The sequence below is a fragment of the Taudactylus pleione genome, unplaced genomic scaffold, assembly GCF_031769625.1.
Source record: "Taudactylus pleione unplaced genomic scaffold, aTauple2 ptg000026l, whole genome shotgun sequence".
NCBI lineage: Eukaryota > Metazoa > Chordata > Amphibia > Anura > Myobatrachidae > Taudactylus > Taudactylus pleione.
The window spans coordinates 2,524,762-2,548,583 of NW_028284428.1; the positions used below are offsets into that span (position 1 = coordinate 2,524,762).

Genomic DNA, 23,822 nt, shown 5'->3' on the forward strand with positions numbered 1-23,822 from the left:
CAGGCAGAGGCTGGCTGCAGTGCCCTTCAGTGAGATTAGTGGCAGGAGATCTGCTGTATTCAGCAAAATAGAACTTTACCTGATATATAGTTTGGACAAGCTCCTGGAAATCTGACAGTATATATGTTGGAATAGTTATTAATAGCTGTTTTATGTTATTCAAAGTAGTACTCTTCATTTGAAGAGACCTGCTTCCAGTTTAGTTTTGACATATGCTTACATGCAGCCACTAAGCAGTCATGTGGTGTTGTGTTGCTGTCAGTCTGAGCCTCCAGCAGCTCTATTAATGTCCACACACTCCAATCTGGCTCTCCATGTAAATACAGAAGCCTCAAAACGGCAGGAATTGTCTGGAAGAACCTCATTACCATGGGCATTAAGATATGCTCTTTATGGTAATCATATCTGTCACGCGTTCCAGGGAGGTATGGTTAGATATTTAATATATTTAAATTATGTTTGTCTCCAACATTGCAATACAATGTGCATAGATTTCATTAGTTGATCTGAAAAATAACAAATAATAATCAGAGGCTCGTATGTAATGTTTGTTGTTTCCACCAAAACTGTTCAACTTTTGGTCATACAATTTCAGATTTACATGTTGCAATATCATTTAAGTATTTGGCACAATATTAATATTTTAGATCACTATTGTAATTATGACACTATAAAGGATTTATGTTGCTACTGTTTAATTTCTTATCACTTCTGTTCTGTATTTTTACCATTGTTATGTTTTTTTAGTATACTCTTATCCTTGCCATTGCATGCCCTTACACTTTTTCCTGCCTACATCCTTCTCCACTCTCACCTCTCATTGCTCCCCTCTCACTGCCACCCTTACCTACTCATCCTAGTGTGGGCCTTCAACCGTTGATGATCAGCAACATAGGCTGTGCGCAGAAGCTGGCAAACCCCTGTGCCGGCTTCTGTACACACCTATGATTATCAAGACCTATGGTTTGATTGTGATGGTAACTAGTTTTACCATCAACAGGAGGCCACCTGTGGTGTACAGTGATGGTTGAGTCCCGATGGCTAATGCTGGCCGTGGTAGGCATATGCACGAAGTTGAACCATCGATGCCAGAACAGTCAATGCACAACCATAAAGGTGCCCACAGACACAGCGATTTTTTTACCTGATCTGGCCGATTCCGACACATCGGAACGACGGATCGGGTAAAAAAATGCCCAAATCATGAGTCCCCACTCACGATCACGATGCGATGCGCGCCACTGCAGGTCACACATCGCATTGTCAGATCTGCCGTGCTGTACTGCAGATCTGACAATCTAGGACACAATGCACTATAAAAAAAAGTCTGGCTGCAGGAGATCGGATGAAGATTGGACAGCAGATCATGTGCTGAGCTGCCGGGGAGAGTTTCAAGGGAAATTGGACACATCGGCTGATTGTAAGTATATCGGTATGTGTGTGGGAACCTTATCTCATCCACTCTTCTCCCTCTCAAATGGGAATCCTTCTCTACCACTGATGCACCTTCTGTATCATTCCCCTAAAACTACTCTCTCCTTTTCCTTCAAGGTACACTCTCTTCATATTTTCCATCCTGATCATCTTCTGGTGGTGATCATCATCTCCTAATTGCATATTATTATATGGGATTCTAATATATTTATTTATACATTAAGCATGTGACTTTCTTGTCACGTGAAACAGCATTTAATAATGTTCTGTCTTTGTGTACTTAAGGGATTCATATGCTAGGTTATTATAAATGCTACATAAGTACAAGAGATCTTATTGTTTATGATGACTTTGGTTAATTTAAGTTATGATTGTAGAACTATAGAACTCAATGTGTTAGCTTTGGAATCAAATATTTGTGGCGGCAGTAGTGGAAGATTAATGGTGAGTTTGAGGTTTAATTTAAATGTTGTTTTTAATCCTTTTTAATAAAGCCAGGTGTTTTTAGTTGTGAATAAACTTTTGTCGCACATACGTCATGAACTTTCAGGTGCATGCTGAATTTAACAGTTCTGTTTTGATTCAAGGCACATTATTTGAAACTTCTTATCCATTTTTAACAATACTGTACTTTGAGATTACATAATAGAAAGTTATTTTAAGCCTATGCATATGTTACATATCTGCATTACAACCATATAGTACACTGAAAATACATCCTTAATTATGCCCATATAAAGAATTTGGCTATATAGCCTATTTGCTCCATATGTCAATAGCTTTTCATGTGATAACTTATTAAATCATTAGTTTTCAGTGTCACATACCTTTGTCCTTTCCTTTATTACCTTAGTAGAAAAAGTTTTGCTCTAGTAACTTGCTATGAATACTCTCTATGTCACATCTATTTTCAGTGTAAAGCTACTAATTAATATTTGCCAGTCACTGCGATTCTCTCTACATTATATGGCGGGCACTGTGATACTCTCAGCATTATATAGGGAGCACTGCGATGCTCTTAGCATTATATTGGGACAACGATGGTCTCTGTATTATATGATGGTCACTACAATGCTCGCTGCATTATATGGTGGACACTGATTGCATTTGTATTATCTGTTGGTCACTGCAATGCTTTCTGCATTATATGGTGGGCACTGCAGACCTTTCTGCATTATATGATGGGCACTGATTACCTCTGTATTATCTGGCAGTCACTGCGATGCTCTCTGCTTTATCTGCCAATCTCTGCAATGCTCTCTGCATTATATGGTGAGCACTGATGATCTCTGTATTATATAGTTGTCACTGCAATACTCTCTGCATTATATGGTGGCCACTGTAATGTTCTCTGCATTATATGGTGGGCCCTTACCTCTGTATTAACTGGCAGTCACTGCAATGCTATGTGCATTATATGGCAGGAACTGATTGTCTTTGTAGTACATGGTGGTCACTGCAATACTCTCTGCATTATATGGAGGTCACTGCGATGTTCTCTGCATTATATTGATGCCACTGATGGCCTCTGCATTATCTGCCAGTCACTGCAATGCTTTCTGCATTACATAGCGGGCACTTTGATGCAATCAGCATCATATGGCGGGCACTGATTACCTCTGTATTATGTGGCGGTCACTGTAATGTTCTCTGTGTTATTTGGCTATCACTGCGATCATCATTGTAATATATGGTGGGGACTGCAATCTTCTCTGTTTTATATTGTGGTAATTGCGACGCTCTATGCATTATATAGTGGTCAGTGTGACACTCTCTGCATTATATGGCACTTCTGATACCCTGTGTTCTGTGAAGCAATGCCCCTTCCCATGAGATCATGCCCCTTGTTGTTAAGTCCCTAAATTGCAGTGGGTGTGTGTGGGGCAAAGCAAATTGTTGCACTTTGACCCACCACTTACTAGTTCCGCCACTGGCTTGATGTTCTGCTACCTGATGCTGCAACTGAAAGGTTGCTTCAGTCACCTAAGGCTAAATGTACATTTATTTATGTGCCCCCATATACAAACTTGTCTACGATTTTCCTTTTCTCTTTAGGAGAGTTTCCGGAGGAGAAATGCAGGTAGCCACTGTGGGGGCAGAGCAAATGGTGTTTTTATGGCTCTCCACTCCATGGCATAATGCCTTGAAATGGGGCATTACAAAGGGGTATGGGACTATGGGCCTGATTCAGAGCCGCTCGCTATTTGCGGTCGTTCGTTTAAAAAAAAAAGGGGTGGCTATTCAAATGAACTGTTCGCACTTTGCGGTCTGTTCACGCCTCTAAGTCTGAACGAGCGAGCAAAACTTGCGGTCGAAATTTTTAAAAATACGCCCCCTGGCCGCTCGCATCATACGTCATTTCCGCTATTTATTAGATTAATCGAGTACATCGAACAGCGTATGAACTGCTCGCTATTCTTGTGGTTGGTTTTTTCAACCACTATTTTGCGAGTAGTTCTGACTAAAAAAAAACCAAGTGACGTGGTCGCTGACGCTGCTGTATTAATTATGCACACCCATAAAGCGCCCGTTTTGACCTTTAAGCACGCCTGCGTTCTGAATTCCACTCCCCGTTTTCAAGCACCTTCCCCTGTTACCACCCACATACGCCTCCTCCTGTCACTCAAAATAGCAGACATTCGCTATTTTGCGAACAAACGAGTTTCGGCCGCACTGACTGGTTCGCGCATGCGTATTACAATCCGTACGCATGCGCAGTTGTGTGAACATCGCTCAGTGCGAACGAGCGGCCGCTTACGAGCGGCTCTGAATCAGGCCCTATGTGACTACTGTAAATTATTTGCTTGCACTTCATTAGAGACACATTTCCATATGAAGCATTACTAGTGTATTCATTTTGTGTAGCTATGTGCATGAAAGGTGTATTCAAGTTGTGTTATAATGTATACAGTATGTGGGTCACTTATGGTCTCTGCATTATATGGCAGGCACTGACATGTCCTCTACAATATATGGCGGGCACTGCGAAATGTCTGCATCATATGCTCTCTGCATTATATAGCACTCACTGTGACGCTCCCTGCATTATCTGGCGGTCACTGAGAAACTCCCTGTAACACTCTCTGCATTATCTTGCGGACACTGCAATGCTATCTGCATTCTATATCAGGTACTGCGGTGCTCTCAGCATTATATAGTGGCCACTGATTGCCTCTGTATTATCTGCCAGTCACTGTGATTCTCTCTACATTATATGGCGAGCACTGCGATGCTCTCAGCATTATATAGAGAGCACTGCGATGCTCTCAGCATTATATGGCGGGCACTGCTTATATCTGTATTATCTGGCAGTCACTTGCGATGCTCTCTGAATTATGTGCTGGACACTGCAATGGTCTTATGGCGGTCACTGCTATGCTCTCCACATTATATGGCGGGCCCTGCAATGTTCTCAGCATTATACAGCGGACACTGTGATGCTCTCAGCATTATATGGTAGGCATTGCTTACCTCTGTATTGTCTGCTGGTCACTGCGATGCTCTCAGCATGATATGGCAGATATTGATGGTTTCTGTATTATATGGTGATCACTGCGATGCTCTCTGCATTAAATGGTGGTCTCTGCGATGTTCTCTGCATTATTTGGTGTTCACTGTGATGATCATTGTAATAAATGGTGGTGACTGCGATCCTCTCTGTTTTATATTGTGGTGCGGGCTATGGTGACTACTGTAAATGATTTGCTTGCTCTTCATAAAACACGCATTACCATATGAAGCATTAATAGAGTATAAATGTTACGTGTGTGTGTGTGTCATAACTTATATGTGGGTCACTGATGATCTCTGCATTATATGGTTGTGCCTGCCATAGCATTACTAGAATAAAAAGAATGTTAGTGTCATGAATATATGCAGTTACTTAAAACAAAATATTTTTAAAATTTCACTCTCATTTCCGTATTATTGACACTCTCTCTAATGGTTTTAGTGTTTGTATATGAACAAAATTAGTGCACTTTATAAGAAGGATGACTATTCTAATCTATTGTCACACCTTTCATTGGATAGCTAATTTTCAGCAGAAACAAGCTGAACCTTTCATTAACTATGACGTAATGTCCTGGGCCGAAAATGTATTTTCCATAAGAGAAGTTTTATTTTAAAGGCGCTTTTGAGTGCCTTCTCTTCTAAATACTAATATATATACAGTATGTATGTATATCAAGATGCTAAAAACATACTAAAACTCCTAGCTTATATTTGCACCCATGCGCTGTGTGTGAGCGCCAAATGCTGGGGGCGGGACTGCTCACCCGGACCAGGGTCGTGTTATGAGTGACGTAGTCACTCCCTCAATGCAGTGCCCATCACCATAGTGACTAAAAAACAACCAGAAATTTGTATAAGAACATATACAAGGATACATAATACTGCCATCTAGTGGCAAACAACAAAGATACACAGATACATTTTCTACCACAACTTCTCAATGTTTTTATGAATACTTAAGATGTTTTTTTTTTCTCAATTTCAACACAGCTAAAGAATTTTTATTATGATGTCAAAGGTTTTCTTTTTAATATGACTTCATGTATTGTTACTAGATAATGTATCTATTGTGACGCTGAATTATGTATCTCTAATAACCCTAATAAGCGGTTTAAAAAAAAAAAAGAAAAAATTATTTTCATTAAATGATATTAGGAAGACATAGTGAGTCATAGCTTAAATATATCATGTTAATAACTGCGCTTGTCATATAGTAAAATAATACCACCCAATCTACAGAGCGCATTCCTACTTTACAGTTTAATCTACGCAGTCCAGAGCTATATATAATCACCTAAAGGCTAAAAGAGAGATAAATATATGAGGGCCTTGTTACCAGGAATACATTCCATCATTAATATATAGTCATAATGTGTTAAGAGGATATGGATATATATATTAGCCTCTGGATTGAATAGAATAAAGGACTTATCTAAATGCAAAGGACTACATGGTAGAATCTTCTGTTAATGGTTATTTCAGCCATGTCATCATAGCATCAAAAGGAAAAATATGAAAAAATAAGAAATAAAAAATGAAAATATGTAAATAATAAAAAACAAATAATAAAGTAAACAACAAGCAACAAAGCGAGTACAAGGTCTAATTATCAGTGATCAACATATAATATATAAACATATATACCTACAATGTAAATTAGTATGTATGCTGTAATGTTTAAATAAATCTATCCAGGGGCTCAACAACCATTTATGCACATGCAAATAGCTGAGACACACATAATCCAATGTACCTATAAAAAATTGTGCAAACCCAAATGGTCGTTGAGTCCCTTGGGAACAAGGGTCCCCATCCGAAAAATCCATCTGGTCTCTAATTGGAGTAGTTACAGTGCGCGATCACCTCCCCTGATGGATAACGGGACGTGGTCTATCATTCGATAGCGTAATGAGGATAATGTGTGTGGCACTTGGCAGAAATGTCAGGCCACTGGTTGGTCGCTATTCCCATTTTTCAGGGCTGTTCTAATTGCAGACCTATGTGCGGCCATATGTTCGTTAAAGGATCATTCCGTTTTGCCAATGTATGACAAACCACATGGGCAAATGATTTGATAAACAACAAATTTTGATGTTACAAGTTAATGTATAGTTAATGATAAATTTTTTACCAATAATGGGGGTGATAGAAACTATCCCCTGCTATTAGGTAATTACAAGTGGTGCAGGTACACTTAATGCAACCTTTTTTGCCTTTAAGGAAATGGCCGACTCCAAGGGGTTTAGGTCTAGTGATGTTAGGTCTAACTAGATAATCTCGAAGATTTCGGCTTCTGGTGTAACTAGCCATTAATCCAACATTGTCCAGCTTTAAATCTGGATCCGACTGTACCAATGGCCACAATTGTTTGGAAACAGTGTTTAATATGTTTACTCGCAGTATTAAATTGCGTCACCCATGGTAGAGATTTGGGTTTGGCCTTTTTTTCATGTCTAGACAGAAGCAAATTTCTATCCAGTTTTAACACTTTAGTTTTAATATCATTAAGTAATCTTAGGTCATAACCCCTTTCACAGAACTTCAGGATCATTGTATCCATTTGTTTCTCTGCCAGAATTGGGTCAGATGTTATGCGTTTAATGCGCAGCAATTGTGAATATGGCAACCCCCTCTTTGTAGAATACGGATGAAAGCTATGCATATGCAATAAGTTATTCCTATCCGTAGGCTTCGTGTATAACGATGTACTGATTTTACCATTATCTAATGTGATCTGGACCTCCAAAAAATTAACTGTTGTGATACTGGTATTACATGTAAATTTTACGGGATGGCCGGTATTGTTATGTTTTACCATAAGGTTGGTAAATTCTACAGCACTACCACGCCAGAAGATAAGCAGACCATTCTATATATTGTGTATAATATACAATCTTATCTTTAACGGATTGATCAGTAAAAAATTTAATTTTCAACTTCAAACATGAGGATGTTGGCGTATGATGGGGCCACACTGGACCCCATCGCACAACCAGCACCCTGTAAATAAAAAGTACCGTCAAAAATAAAATAATTATTATTGAGAATGAGTGAGAAAAGATCTATGAACAGATCTACATTAGGTCCTTTGTAATAGGGTCTATCTGTCAAGAATCGCCTCATGGCTGATAGGCCCATGTTGTGTGGGATAACGGTATATAAGCTGGTTACATCCACGCTGCAAAGTAATATATCTTCTGTAAAGTCAGGTAAATCCTTAAGTTGTTGTAATAAGGTATTTGTATCCAAAATATAATGTTCCTGTTGTTGTATGCACGGTTGGCACAATGTATCAATGTAGACCGCAAGTGGTTGATGGAGTGACTTAGTAGCAGCAATGATGGTTCGCCCGGGCGGGTTAACCAAAGTCTTGTGTACCTTCGGGGTGGTATATAAAATTGGTACCAAGGGGTGTGCAGGAATTAGTGCTGACTTAATTTATGTTGTAATATGCCCATCATTGACTGCTTTGTCCAAAATATCTTGCAATTGCTTGCTAAAAATATTAGTAGGGTCACCCTTTAATTTGCGGTATACATATGCGTCACTTAACTGTTTATCAATATCAGCCATATAATCAATAGTATTCATAATGACCAGGGCTCCCCCCTTATCCGCTGGTCTGAACACTAAGCTGGTGTTACCAGATAGTTGTTTCAACACTGACCATTCTAGTTTAGAAAAAAAATATCTGGGAGGCATGACCTTTAGAATGTGGTTCCACTTTCTGGTCCAGTAACCGCATAAATGTTTTTATAGTCTGATTTATAGGTGGATCAAATGTAGATTTTGGAATTAATTTAGTAAGTGCCTGTGGTAGTTCAGAGGATTTTTCGATGTTAGTAGACTCATTAGAGAAATACTCCTTAAGTTTAAGGTGGCGATGTAATCGGTATTTGTCAACCTGCCAGTCAACCTGCCAGTTGAAGTCATCTGGGGTGTTTGTGGGGACAAACGACAAACCTTTGTACAATATACTTATTTCTAACGATGTTAATTAATACGAAGATAAATTGATGATTAGATTCTGCGCCCCCGCTGTTTGCCACTAGATGGCAGTATTATGTATCCTTGTATATGTCCCTATACAAATTTCTGGCTGTTTTTTAGTCACTATGGTGATGGGCACTGCATTGAGGAAGTGACTACATCACTCATAACGCGCCGCTGATCCGGGTGAGCAGTCCCGCCCCCGGCATTTGGCTCTCTCACACACAGCATGGGTGCAAATATAAGGTAGGATTTTACTATGTTTTTTAGCCTGAGGACAGTGCCTATGTATAGGTGACACTGAAATGTTGCTGACTGTTATGTAATTAAACCGCTTTTGCAAGAACCGTGAGTGCCGCATCAAGATGTTAAGTATACTATATCTACTTATGAGGGCACCTGGTCACTTACTGCTTAAATACCTGGGAGAGCCGGACCTGGAGTGATTTTTATATATATATATATATATATATATATATATATTATATATATATATTATAGTGCGCCACATATAGCCACTGAGAAGCAACATTCTCCTTCCAATGCTGTGCCTCTCCTAAATGGGAAAGAAGACTTAATGTGACAAAGACAACAGCAGCAAAGGCTTTGGGCGGGAGGGTGGGCTCCACCATTAAAAAAAAAGTCTGTGCTTAGGAAAGACCCCAACTTAAATACAGTAACTTATAAACACACCTCCAATCAACCCATTGGTCAAACAACATACCAGCAGACCAAAACCTAAACTAATCTGCCTGGCCACAAGGCTATCAAGCCAGCCAGTCAGCAAAAAAAACAGGATTCTGTTCAAATCTATTCTAATCTCAAGCCTATTCCGCTTTAGTCTGCCTTTAAATTGCTGCCTCAATAGATTACTGAACTGGCTCAAGCAAAACTAGGGTTGTGGGTGGGCACAGGGGACGAGTACTCCTGGTACCCCTCTCTCAGGGGGCCTCCCCGGCTGGACCTGCTCCAACCAAGGTCTGATGCTGCTGTCCAGGGCTGTTTCTGCTAGTCTCCAGTCGCCGCCATCAGCAGCTTCACTGCCTGCTGGGAGAGCTGCTGCTGGTGGCGGAAGCTGGAGATGAGCAGAATCAGTCCTTGCCCTGCCCAAAAGGAGGCTCAGGAGTGCAGGTAGGACCTGTGCTAATGCCTTATGGAGGTGCGGGGGTGGAGGCACACACATAGCAGGCACAGCCATGGGGGTGGTGCTGACAAAAAGGGGGAGGACCACCCTGCATTAAGTGCCCGGGCCCCCCAAAGGCTTAATCCAACTCTGGGCTTAATCATATGTCTTTTGCTAACCTGCATTGTTTGTTTAATCGCTTGACCTGTGTCGACAACTAAACTTGAGGCTAACCATCCATTGTTCATGTTTTGCAGGCTCTTGGGCAGACCGGTCTCCCCTGCATGAGGCTGCATTTCATGGACGACTTCTTTCTCTCAAAACTCTAATTGCTCAGGTATGTCCAATCACCCAGGCTGAATATAGACTTAAGCTGGCCACACACTAGACCAACTTACATCCAACCATCCAACTAGTTAATTGGTTGGAATGAAAACCTGGTACAGGATGAAAGCAAATGACAATCAGCAATTTGCTCCCAAACGCCGGAAAATGGACTAAAACTGTTATTTGAACAAATTGTTTAGATCAAACATTTAACAAACTTGTCTGATGACCATTTTCATCTGTTTTCTGGCATTTAGGAGCAAATTGCTGATAATCATTTACTCTCATACATTACCAGATTCTTATTCCAACCAATCAACTAGTTGGCTGGTTGGACAGATAATCTTTAGATGTGTGGCCAGCTTTAGGCAGTGGTTATCAAACTTGGACCTTAGGACCCCACGCAGTTCATGTTTTCCAGGTCACTGAGTAGGTGCACAGGTGTATTCATTACTCACTGACACATTTTAACAGATCCACAGGTGGAGCTAATTATTTAACTTGTGATTCTGTGAGGAGACCTGGAAATCATACGGTTTGGGGTCCTGAGGGCCGAGTTTGAGAACCTGTGGCCTAAGGAGTAAGCATGCTGGAATCAGTAAAGGATTCTTCTACGTAGGTCAAATCAATAAATTTAAGGGTCCACTGTAGACTGAAAAGTGATGTTTTATATAGCATAGTTGACACAATAATTTCTAAATTTTTATATATATATATATATATATATATATATAAAATGTGTGTGTGGGTGTGTAGTTAAGGATGCAGGGTAGTACAGTCATAGGAGCCCATTGAAGCTTGGAGCCAGGGGGAACATGCATTTCATCCGAATTCCAGTTACAAATAATAACAAATACTCTTAAAAGGTCATTAAACTGCTAGAAGTCATTTAATATTGGTTGATCCGTTGTTTCAGTTCTGCACAGGGTCAAACGCAGGATTTCTATAGGGAGGTTTATGACATATATATATCATGCTGGGTCCCCGGCAGCGCTAGCTTGCGTTCCACACTCTGGAACGCACGACAGCCCTCATACCACCCCTATTAGAGCGCTAACCGGGTGTATCACATGGCATATACCACATTACATCACAATCAGATTGGAAAGTTTAAACACTTGGGATTACCTCCTCAATCAATAAGCATAAAAGGACCAACTGCAAGTATAACAAATGGTGCTCCACTAGTGTACAAGTGACACTTCAACTACAATCCAATATAATAAAACACCTAAAGCCCACATTAACAATGTTATCCTTCTTACATTATATATTTAACATATTTAATATTTTTATTGTTTTTTATTTTTTATATATTTTATTATTTTATTTTATATTTTTCTAAAAAATAAGCACCAAAAGCAATATCAAGACAAATTTGTGTATATGTGTGTGTGTGTATATATATATATATATATGAGGTTTACCGCCAACTACTAGACCTAACATCCTAATTTGGACCATTATACTTCCAATATAGACATCCTCCATAGATCAGCCAAAATTACAAAAATGCTCGTAATGCATTATGTTCATTCAGGCCTCTTGGAGCAACAGTGTCCAGCCTATATATCCAACGTGCCTCCAGTGTTCTCAATGCTGTTTCACGGTCCCCACCCCTCACCAGTGGTGGCACCCAATCAATGATCCTGCATCTTAGAGAGGACATCTGATGGCATGCTTGTATCCAGTGCTTAGCCACTGGTTTGTCTGAACTCCCAGTATTAAGTGCCTGTCGTATGGAGCTCCTATGATTTGCCATCCTCTCCCTAAAATTTCTCGTAGTAAGACCCACGTAGGCAAGTCCGCATGGACATGTTAATAGATAAATAACAAAGTCGAGCGTGCAGTATGCGGATGAGGGAAAGTGGTTCCTGATACCATAGATCTACAGGTCATACAATACATACATTTAAAGCATCCCACTTTCATACGTGGCAGCCACATCTCACTCGATTTTGCCGATGCAGTTGCCGATGTTTTCTTAAGAAGCTGTTTGAGATTCGGCCCACGTCTATAGGCCATCATCAGTCGATGAACGGTATCCCGCTTCAAAGCCGGATCTGTTGCCAAAATTGGCCAATTATGTTTATAGGCTCTAGAGACATCATGAGACCTACTATTTATTTATTATTTATTACCAGTTATTTATATAGCGCACACATATTCCGCAGCGCTTTACAGAGAATATCTTACCATTCACATCTGTCCCTGCCCCAGTGGAGCTTACAATCTATATTTTCTACCACATGCTCACAAACATACACACTATGGTCAATTTTTGAGGAGAGCCAATTAACCTACCAGTATATTTTTGGAGTGTGGGAGGAAACCGGAGTACCCGGAGGAAACCCACGCAAGCACAGGGAGAATATACAAACTCCGCACAGTTAGGGCTGTAGTGGGAATCGAACCCATGACCTCAGTGCTGTGAGGCAGTAACGCTAACCATTACACCGTCTGTGCTGCCCTATCAAAATGACTGGTAAAAATCATTCTTTTGTTATATGCTACATCATTTCTGGGAGGCTGACTCATCAATCTTTGTCTCGCCTTGGTTAGGCATCTATCGATTGTCCTCTTATCATAACCACGTTGTTAAAACCTTTCAATCATTTCACGGATTTGTTCCTCAGCCAATTCAGAATCAGTATTAATCCGTAACACTCTTAAAAATTGTGAAATCGGGAGGCTCTCTTTTAACATCGGTGGATGTTGGCTGGTTGCGTATAATAATGTATTCCTATCTGTCTCTTTACGAAATAAAGTTGTTTGCAGTCTTTGATCTTTTTTATATATAGAGACATCCAAAAATTCCATCGATGTCTTGCTAATCTTGGCGGTAAACCTGATCGGACTGGGCAACTCATTCAAATAATTAACCATATTCCAAAAATCTCTTTCCGTACTATTCCAAATAAGGAAAACATAATCGATAAAACGATAATAATGTCTCATTTTTTCACCAAACAAAGGAATAATATGTGTACTCTCATAAATATGCATATAAATATTAGCATAAGCCGACGCAAGGTTCGAACCCATTGCTGTCCCGGACCGCTGCTTATAATATTTACCAGCATATAAAAAGTGATTTTCTTTTAATACAAGTTCAAGAAGCTCTAGGAGAAATTCAACAGGGGGCCCCACATAATCACTCGTACTCAATACCTCACGAGTGGCTGCAATACCTGCTTCATGGGGAATAGATGTATATAGCGAGTTGACATCCATTGTTGCTAACAGAGGGCCTGATTCAGACCCACTCGCGAGCGGCTGTCCGCTCGCAAGTGGGTCGATGGTGTGCACTGAGCATGCGCACGACGGAGGGAGCTCCGTCGTGCGCATGCGCGAGACGCAACGAGCGAAGGACTTTCCTTCGCTCGTTGTGTCTGATCAAAGGGGGCGTGCTGTCGATGTTGATTGACAGCACGCCCCCTTTGGTGGGCGTGCCTCCCAGACGGGGGCGTTCCCAAGGGAACGCCTACCGTCAGAAGCCGGCCCACTGACATCACTAGTGATGTCAGTGGGAGTGATTTTGGCTCTGATAGAGCCAAAATCACTCCGGGCCTTGCGGTAGAGAAACTCAACCGCAGGCTCCGGCTCGCAGTGGCGATGGTCGCGATGGTCAAGACCATCGGGACCATCAACCTGCTCGCTCGTATAGGCTGTGGGTGGTGACCCACAGCTATACGAGCGTCCAGGAAGACGCTCCATAATTATGGAGGTGGGCCCTTATTCAGAGTGAGCGCTCTGGTCAGAGCGTCCGGCTCTGAATCAGGGCCAGAGTCTCCGCACTACATACATCATCCTCAGTAATCTTATTCAGGAAATCACTTGTATCCCTTAAGTAGCTTGGTATTTTCTTCACTATGGGCTGCAAAAAACTATCAACAAATTGGGCCACTGGTTGAAGTATAATATAAAATCTATCCTCCACGCAAAGCTCGGCACTCTAGCTAATGAAAAAATTACCATGTCCTGGGTGCCTTTTCAAATATTCAAATAGGATGATCGTAAATAAAACAGCAAAAAAGGGTGGCACTGTCAGTATACCTGTCAAAATTTAAGAAGAGGATCACAGTTTGTACAATGTTTGAAATTCAATGTAAATTTTTCATCCCGTTGAACAAACTCGGAGGACTGGGACCCTCTTCTTAAAGTTTGACAGCTATACTGAGAGTGCCACCCTTTTATGCAGTTATATATATTTTTGGATGATTATTGTCAACCCTGCACCCATTTGAATGAAAAGTTGGTGTGCGATTTTCTATGGACTGTTATATATATAGATCTCAAAACAAAGAAAAAGAGGACGCTATATTGATACTTTTCAGAAAATGCATGTAGCCATATGGATCATTGTGCCTTATAACCAATGCAGGGAAATTATACTAATGATTCCATCTAATGTATATATCTTTGTTTTTTGTCACACATACATTACACACACACTTACCTGGCAGGCTGGCACCATGTCATTAGGCCCCTCCCCCTAGCGGGAAAAAATGCCACGATTAGTGGGTCAATGGGGTGGGAGTGGAGCCAAATGATGCCGTCCAATGGAATTGCGTCATGTTGGCTCCGCCTTTTTCCTATTGACCTGCAAATCACAGCATTTTTCCGCAAGGGAGGGCGAGGCTGAAGAGCATGGTGCCTGCTCTCGAGTTTGCAGGGGAGGGGGTTCTGGGTACTCAGAAACTCCCGCCCAGCACGCGCTACTGCTGCATATCGCAGTTTGCCAGAAATGTATCCTCTTGGAGCCCTAGTGAGCACCCTACTTCCGAGCAGAGTTTTTCTCTCCCAAACTGCAGACCTTTCACCAATGGTAGACATGCCACTGCTCTTCCTCCTTTCTCTAGCTACAATATATCCATTCTCAAGGGATCCTATAGTTTTGTGATTAACTAACTATGGCCCTCATTCAGAGCCGTACGCTCTGAGCAGAGCGCACGCTCTGAGTGAGGGCCGGCCTCCATGAAAATGGAGCGTCCTTCTGGACGCTCGTATAGCTGTGGGTCACCACCCACAGCCTATACGAGCGTGCATTTTGATGGCCGCGATGGTCGAGACCATCGCGACCATCGAAATTGCGAGCCGGAGCCTGCGGTTGAGGTTTTCAACCGCAAGCTCCGGAGTGATTTTGGCTCTATCAGAGCCAAAATCACTCCCACTGACATCACTAGTGATGTCAGTGGGCCGGCTTCTGACGGGAGGCGTTCCTGTGGGAACGCCCCCGTCAGGGAGGCACGCCCTCGGCACGCCTACCAAAGGGGGCGTGCTGTCAATCAACATCGACAGCACGCCCCCTTTGATCAGACACAACGAGCGAAGGACTTTCCTTCGCTCGTCGCGTCTGGCGCATGCGCACGACGGAGCTCCCTCCGTCGTGCGCATGCTCAGTCCATAACATCGACCCACTTGCGAGCGGACAGCCGCTCGCGAGTGGGTCTGAATCAGGCCCTATGTCACCATGTGACCTTTAAGGTGGGTACACACTGGGTGATCTGTACCAGGACCATAAGTCCCAATATATATATATATCCCTGCAATATATACATATATCTATAATATTATATTGCTACTGAAAAATATGTAACTGTTATGGTTCCCATGTGTTCTAGTATTTTAAAACAATTTGTGACATGATAGTAAAACACATTTGTCCTATTCTATATAGTTATGTTTGGATAGTGATATAGGAGCTAAGCTAACAATATTTTTTTTATATTTTAACTGTAGGGATTTAATGTCAACATTTTGACAATAGACAGAATATCTCCTCTCCATGAAGCTTGCCTAGGCGGCCATGTGTCTTGCGCAAAGGTTTTACTGGAAAACAGAGCTCATGTGAGTGTGATCACCATGTTGCTTGGTCTTAGTAATGTAACGCAGCACATTTTTAGTGTGTAATATCAACAATCATCAATAGATGGCAGCAAAGCAAACATTTAACTTGGCTGTTTTATACAATGTCAATGCATTAGTCCAAATCCAGTATATTTCCACGATTTCTCATGTTTCAGTGAAAATTATTTCTTTGCTTGTCTGAAGGATACTGTAACCCAGGCATGTCAAACTCAAAATACCAACCGGGCCAAATATTCAAGGTCTAAGAGACTAGTGTGTGGGCCGCAACTAAAAAAAAGTCTTATATGCAATTTTGGAAGGTTTATTATAAATAAAGTAGTGCCCCTTATGCAATTCCCCCCTGTATTAGAGCCCCTTATGCAATGCCCCCTGAAGTTGTGCCCATTATGCAATGCCCCTTATGCAGTGCCCCCAGTAGTACCCATTATGCAGTGCCCCCTAGTAGTGCACCATATGCTTTGCCCCCAGTAATGCCCCTTATGCAGAGCCCCCGGTAATATCCCTAGTAGTGCCCCTTATGTTGTGCTCCCAGTAATACCCCTAGTAGTGCCCTTGATGCAGTGACCCCAGTAGTACAACTTATGCTGTGCCCCCAATAATGCCCCTTATGTAGTGCCCCTTATGCAGTGCCCCCAATAATGTCCCTAGTAGTGCCCCTTATGTTGTGCCCTTTATGCAGTGACTCCAGTAATGCCCCTAGTAGTGCACCTTATGCTCTGCCCCTAGTAATGCCCCTAGTGTGCACCTTATGTTGTGCCCCTTTTGCTGTGCCCCCTCCCAGCATAGAACAGGCCCCACTCACTTGTGCAGTCCACGCCATTATCACTCCCACCTTCCCGCGTAGACGCTGCCACTGACTGAATCTAATTAGATCCAGAGTGGCAGGCGCAGGATCCTCTCTTCACTGGAGACGCGGATGATGTCATGCATCACTGGGAACGCTGGCCTCTGAAGCGATCAGAGGCTTCTTTAGTCCAGCGTTGCCAGTTTTAAGTAAACACTACCCGATTGGAGCTGAGCTCCGATCGTGGCAGAGGTGTGGGCCGCATATTATATATATTTGGGCCCACACTGTTGAGCCGCATAAAATGATTATTTGGGCCGCGTGTTTGACATGCCTGCTGTAACCAGTCCTTTTAGTTTGAAATTATGTGTGCAGTACAGACTTAGCAGCACTTATCATTGCTGATTCTCATGTACTGAGATTGAATCTGCCACTGATTTGGACATAAGCATGGTCATTTTAAGCCATTTGGTAAGAAGGGCATGGGACTGAACATGATTACACACAGCTAGACAAATTAACTTTGAATGATGTAGTGCAAATCTCACAAGAAAAGCAAAGGTCTACTTGTTGCTATGGGTTACAGCTAATTTCATATCAGTACTTTGTACCTGATAGTGAGTTGAATGTACGTCTGTTTGAGGACCGTATATTGTAGGCGGAATTCAATTGATTCCAGCCCCTATCGCGCCCGACGCAGCCATTCAATTCTTGCTCCTGTCGGGCGCGATCAGCTGCCAGCGCTACATTTCAGCTCGCAGCCCCAGGGGGATGAGAGCTGAAATGTGCGAAAAGTGACCTATTGGGCGCCCAAACATCACTTTTCGTGGTCGCGCCCAACACTTTGGTCAGGTTTAGCTGCTTTATGCGGCTAAACCTGACCTCTATGGGCGCAATCAGCGCGAAAAACGGCAGCAATTGAATAGCGGCCCGCGATCCCCTGTCACTTTAGACGGGAGATCCGGACCGTGTAATCAATTGAATTCCGCCCTGTGTGTCTTTGTCCTGTGCATGCTCCAGGACCGAACATATGTAAGTTTTGTAGGTGAAGAGTCGTATAGATTTCAAGCCATATTTGCCTACTTTTGAAAAAGCATTTCAGGCAGATTGTGAAAATACCACCTATGAGCGTGGCGGTAAAGTGGGCATGTACTGCTACATCTGGTAGACTTGCCTTAAAAATGACTTACATTCAAATGTAAACGAGCCCCAAAGTAGTTAGTAAGATCTACGTGATGATGAAAACACAGATACTTTTCAGAAAATGCATGTAGCTATAGGAATCATTGGGCCTGATTCAGAGCCGTTCGCTATTTGTGGTCGTTCGTTCAAAAACAAGGGGTGGCTATTCAAATGATCCGTTCGCAAATTGCAGTCTGTTCCCACCTCTAAGTCTGAACGAGCGAGCAAAACATACGCTCGTTTATTTGATAAAAACGCCCCCTGGCCGCACGCACCATACGTCATGTCCGCTATTTATTAGATTAATCGAGTACATCGTACAGCGTATGAACTGCTCGCTATTCTTGTGGTTGGTGTTTTCAACCGCTATTTTGCGAGCAGTTCTGAGTTAAAAAAAACCAAGTGACGTGGTCAATGACGCTGCTGTATTAATTATGCACTCCCTTAAAACGCCCGTTTTGACCTTTAAGCACGCCTGCGTTCGGATCTCCACTCCCCGTTTTCAAGCACCTTCCCCTGTTACCACCCACATACGCCTCATTCTGTCACTCAAAATAGCAGGCCCTCGCTATATTGCGTACCAACGATTTTCGGCCGCACTGACTGGTTCGCGCATGCGTACTAAAAACCGTACGCATGCGCAGATGTGCGAACATCGCTCGGAACGAGCGTACTGCCGCTAGCGAGTGGCTCTGAATGAGGGCCATTGTGCCTTATTACCAATGCAGTGAAGTTATACTAATGATCCAATTTAAATGTATATATCTCTGTTTTTTTTCTTTTATATAACAGCTTCATAATGGGGGTAAGGTACAATCACGGAGATTGCTAGACTCTTCAGGGAGTCGGGGAGATTGCTACTATTTCAGGGAGTCTCCCTGACAATGAGGGAGAGTTGGCAAGTATGTTTCAAGTGCATCTACTCTTAAGGTGCATACACACACAATGATTTTTTGAACAATAATCGTTTGTAAAAATCGTTCACTTTCTGAGTCAAACGATGAATGATTTTCGTTCATGCGTGTTCACGTTTGTAGTTCAGTCAGACATGTCAACTTAACGATTTTCAGTAAGGGAATATGCAAAAATTGTTTGTAGTTCTAAAAAAATCGTTCATTACATTTAAATGAACAACTTTAGTAAACGATTTTAGTTCATTTTTTCAAGGTAGAAAATCGATTACTAAAATCGTTCATTAACTAAATCGTTGTGTGTGTATGCACCTTTACAGCTGAAGAGGCGTAACGGGGCATCCTCGCATAGGAAAGGTTCAGTGAGGGTATGACGGGCTGTGCAGAGCTGAGAATAAGAGTAAATCAGGCGGTTTCCAGGCTTATTGTTATTATAGTGATGTGCAAATGTGACCTGAGGTGGTGACTAGCACCAAACCAGGTGTATGAGGGTAATCCAGAAAGTAAAGACAGTTTACGCATTCCCTCAGGCAGGTCATTCACCCTCCCCAATTTATGGTCAGGCTCTCTCCCTAACCTGTTTTCTCTGTTATGGTTGTTTTCGGGGATGTTGTGCAGGACAGTAACAGAGCTTTTCTGCGGCCTGCGCCTGACACACCGCCTGAGCGCATGGCATAATGTGGACAGGGTGGGGTGGCAGTTCCGACAATTATAGCACTGCCCGGAGCATCCAGAGAAAGGGGAGGGAGGGCTGTAAGAACTGTGCACATCCGGAACATCCCAAGGACACTCCAAACGTCGCTGCAACATCAATTGTGGCACCCTGCTAGCCAGATGCAGTGGCCATAGGTAAGCAACGGTGCCGACCACAGGGCTCTGTGCAGAGGCACAGCTTGCACACCCCTAGTTACGGCTCTGATGTTGTGTGGTGTTCAAATAAACTCTACAACACAAACCCCCACTGAATGTAAAGTGAGGAGTGTTATTCAATTCCTGAATGTGCAGAATGGGAAGACCTGACAGAATGTATTGCCAATTCCAGCAGGTGTATGGTGACGTAAGAAAGTGGTGGGAAATGTTCAATAAGGGAAGAACAAACATGCAGGACGAAGATTGACTGGGACGCCCATTACTTGTCACAGTTTTGGGTGGAAGGTTACCAATCATACACCCTATAATCCGCTCCTTGCTCTAAGCGATTTTCATTTTTTAACTAAGCTCAAAGAGTTCCTGGATGGAAAACGTTTTGAAGTTGATGATGAGTTGAAGCTTACAGTCAGGAACTAGTACAATAGACTGGAGGCAGCAGAGTACAACAAGGGGAATCTAAAGCTCATGGACAGATATGATGAATGCTTAAGGTGCCTAGTCATCATCCAATATGGGCTTGTTACACAAGCAGAAATGCTGGTTTGCACATGGTTTAAGTAACGGGACCATTCATTATAAAGGCCTGGTGGGGCCGCCTAGTATTCAGCAGTACTAACTGTGGGAACCAACACCATCTTCAGATGGCATTGGTTCATGGTGCCCATCTCCTTCCTATAGGAGACCCAGGGTTGTGAGGTGGGTTCTGAGCAGATCCATCTGCTGCCTCCACAGTGCCAGACCTGCAGCAGTGCGCATGTGTAAACTCCGGTCACGCATGCGCACTGGGCATACCAGGCAGGAGTAAGTACCAATGCTACTTCGGTATCAGTGTTAGGGATCGCTTTTCGGAGCAGCTGTCCCCACACTTGTGCAACTTGCGGAACCTTGGATACTTAATCACCATACGACCCCTGATGATAATTAGGCCCCTAAATCAAGGAGGTGATTATTTGGACAAATTGACATAGGAATGAAAAAAAAAAAAATACAATTATGTATGTATAAAATATTTATATATATATATATATATATATATATATATCCATGAACATTATACAAAGGTGCGGCAGCCATTAGTTGCAAGTGTTATTCATCCTACCCATAAATGATTGAAAAGAGGCAGCCATTTAAGGCGCACTACATAGGATTACACTGGGCAGAATAGGGATGCAGTCAATATCCAGACCGCTGGGATTCTGGCACTCAGAATGCCGGAGCCGAAATCCTGACACTTGTCAGAATCCCGGCACCGGTATTCCGAAGGTAAGTAGCGGGGTTAGGGGTTAAGGTTAGGCACTAGGGGGAGGGTTATGGTTAGGCACTAAGGGGGTAGGGTTAGGTTTAGGGTGCAGGGAGGGGAAGGTTAGGTGAGGGGGAGGGTTAGGATACCTACCAACAGGTGTCAGTATCCTAACCCTGTCGGGATTCTGGCCGCCGGGATCCCGAGCACCGGCATCCTGAGCACCGGTATCCCGTACCCATCCCAGCTGAATAGGTAATGCCTTGAAGAGATGACACACAGGCCCCCATTTACCAACGCGTTTTATCACCAAAACGTGTATGATAAATGGTGCTCCAGCCAATCAGTTCCCAACTGTCATTTTTTCTAACAGTTGACAGTTGGGAGCTGATTGGCTGGAGCACCATTTATCATACACAGTGACATTTATCACTCGTTTTGGTGATAAAACTTGTTAGTAAATGAGGCCCCTAATGCGGGACATAAAAATAATAGGCAAGATCCTTGCAAAAAAAATCAGACCTGTGTATTTTTCATTCTACATAATAGAGTACCAGAAGAGGCAGCCAGTTTGGGCACACTACATCTATTACAATGTGCTATAAGCAATACATGTAAATAAGGGGTTGGGTACCGACACTTGTCGGTCAGTATTCTAACCCTCCCCTGCTCCCTACCCCTAGCCCTCCCTCCCTGGTGCCTAAAACTAACCACTCCCCATAGTGCCTCAACCTAACCACCCTGGACCCTAAATCTAACCGTCCCCCGTTAGTGGCTAACCCTAACCCCCGTAATTACTGTCAGGATGCCGGCCCCAGCTTTCTAAGCGCCAGCATATCCCTACTGCTGACTGCATCCCGTAAATAAGATATACAAGGATAAAATGAACGGTGACTAACAAGATACCCACTTCATAAATAGTTCAATGGGTCTATTTTGTCTTAGAAAGAACCAGATGGGCCCACCAACTAGGGCGCACTACATTAGTTACAGTGGGCAGGATGAGCATTTCATAGAAGTGTAAAATACAGAGGAAAATTACAGAGGAAGGAAAAATAACAGTAGGTTGAAGATACTGGGCATAGATACTGGGTAAGTGGGTTTGGGAAGAAGGAAATGGATGGTATAGTGGGGAGTCCATGATGCGGTAGTGTGGAGAAACATGCAAAGCAGTCAGGGTATTGCACATAGAAGTACAAGGTACATGGATTAATAAAAGAGATGCCATACTACAAAATGTGTGAAGACAGAATGCAGTAATAATAGACAATGTGTCAAATTACCAGGTGAAGTTGTAGGAGGCTGGAACTTGTAGTGTTTTTTAAACTAGAGAGAGGATCAAAATCCAGTCCAAATCCAGTTTAAACTCCGGCAAGGCTGGATTAAGGGGGGGGAGGGGCATAGGGGCGGTCGTCCCTGGGCCCCCACACACAGAGGGACCCCCACACAGGCAGAGGCGGATTTTCCACAGATCCTAGGTTCCCGCTGGACACCTGGAACATGCATAACTATTTTTTTTGATGTTCGGGAACCTATTGCATTATAATGCTAAGGGGATGGACGATCAGACATGGCGGGCAGGCATGAGGATACCGGGAGCCGCTGCACCAAGCTCTGTCTGTATGCTGGTTTTTGTCTATTTCCTGTAGACGGCGGCTAAGTTGATCTCACACAAGGTGCGATGACTGCCAAACGTCACACAATGGGTGGGCTGGGAGGTGTGGGAGAAATTGACTACTGAGTGAGTGACCTGGCCAGTCAGTGACAAGCAGCCAGGTGATATGTGAGGGAAGGGGGTAATGATGACGGGCCACGGGGTGATAGGAGGAGGGTAATAATGAGGGGGCATGTGAGGGGAGCAATGTAATGAGTTGGCAATGTAAGGAGGGTGATGTGAGGAGGATAATGATGAAGGGGGTGCTATGACCTGGGACAATGATTAAGGAGGAAAGTGATGTGAGGAGGGTAATAATGAGGGGGCATTGTGAGAAGGGTAATGATGAGGGGGTGATGTGAGGAGGATCATGATGAGGGGGGTGCTATGACCTGGGATAATGATTAAGGAGGAAAGTGATGTGAGGAGGGTAATAATGAGGGGGCAATGTGAGAAGGGTAATGATGAGGGGGTGATGTGGGGAGGATCATGATGAGGGGGGCGCTATGACCTGGGATAATGATTAAGGAGGAAAGTGATGTGAGGAGGGTAATAATGGGGCAATGTGAGGAGGGTAATAATGAGGGGGCAATGTGAGAAGGGTAATGATGAGGGGGTGATGTGAGGAGGGTAATGATGAGGGGGTGATATGAGCTGGGTAATGATAAGGAAGGAGGGTGATGGTAGAAGGGTAATGTGAGGAGGGAGTGATGTGAAAAAGGTAATGATGAGGAAGTGTTTTCCATTGGGGCATTTGAGGAAGTAAAATAGAACATTAAAATAATTTGTAATAACAATTGCTAAATATTGCCATAACAAAAAATGCAACAATGTGTGGAAGATTAGGATTGTATTAGGAAACAAATAATGGTATGTAATGATTTGTGTTCCATTGTGTGTTTTTACTGTATGCATCTTATTGC

The 23,822-nt window shown here is 42.8% G+C and overlaps 1 protein-coding gene across 2 annotated transcripts in view; it reads left to right on the forward strand.

The window, feature by feature from the left end:
- Positions 1-23,822, forward strand: part of ASB11 (ankyrin repeat and SOCS box containing 11) — an 86,954-nt gene that overhangs the window by 37,584 nt on the left and 25,548 nt on the right. Inside the window, exons 2-3 of one of the 2 annotated variants that reach the window (XM_088451489.1) lie at positions 10,318-10,397; positions 16,130-16,237. In XM_088451489.1, the coding sequence (XP_088307615.1) occupies positions 10,318-10,397; positions 16,130-16,237 (188 nt within the window). The remainder of the gene's footprint in view (positions 1-10,317; positions 10,398-16,129; positions 16,238-23,822) is intronic. The other variant, XM_088451490.1, reaches the window with a different exon arrangement.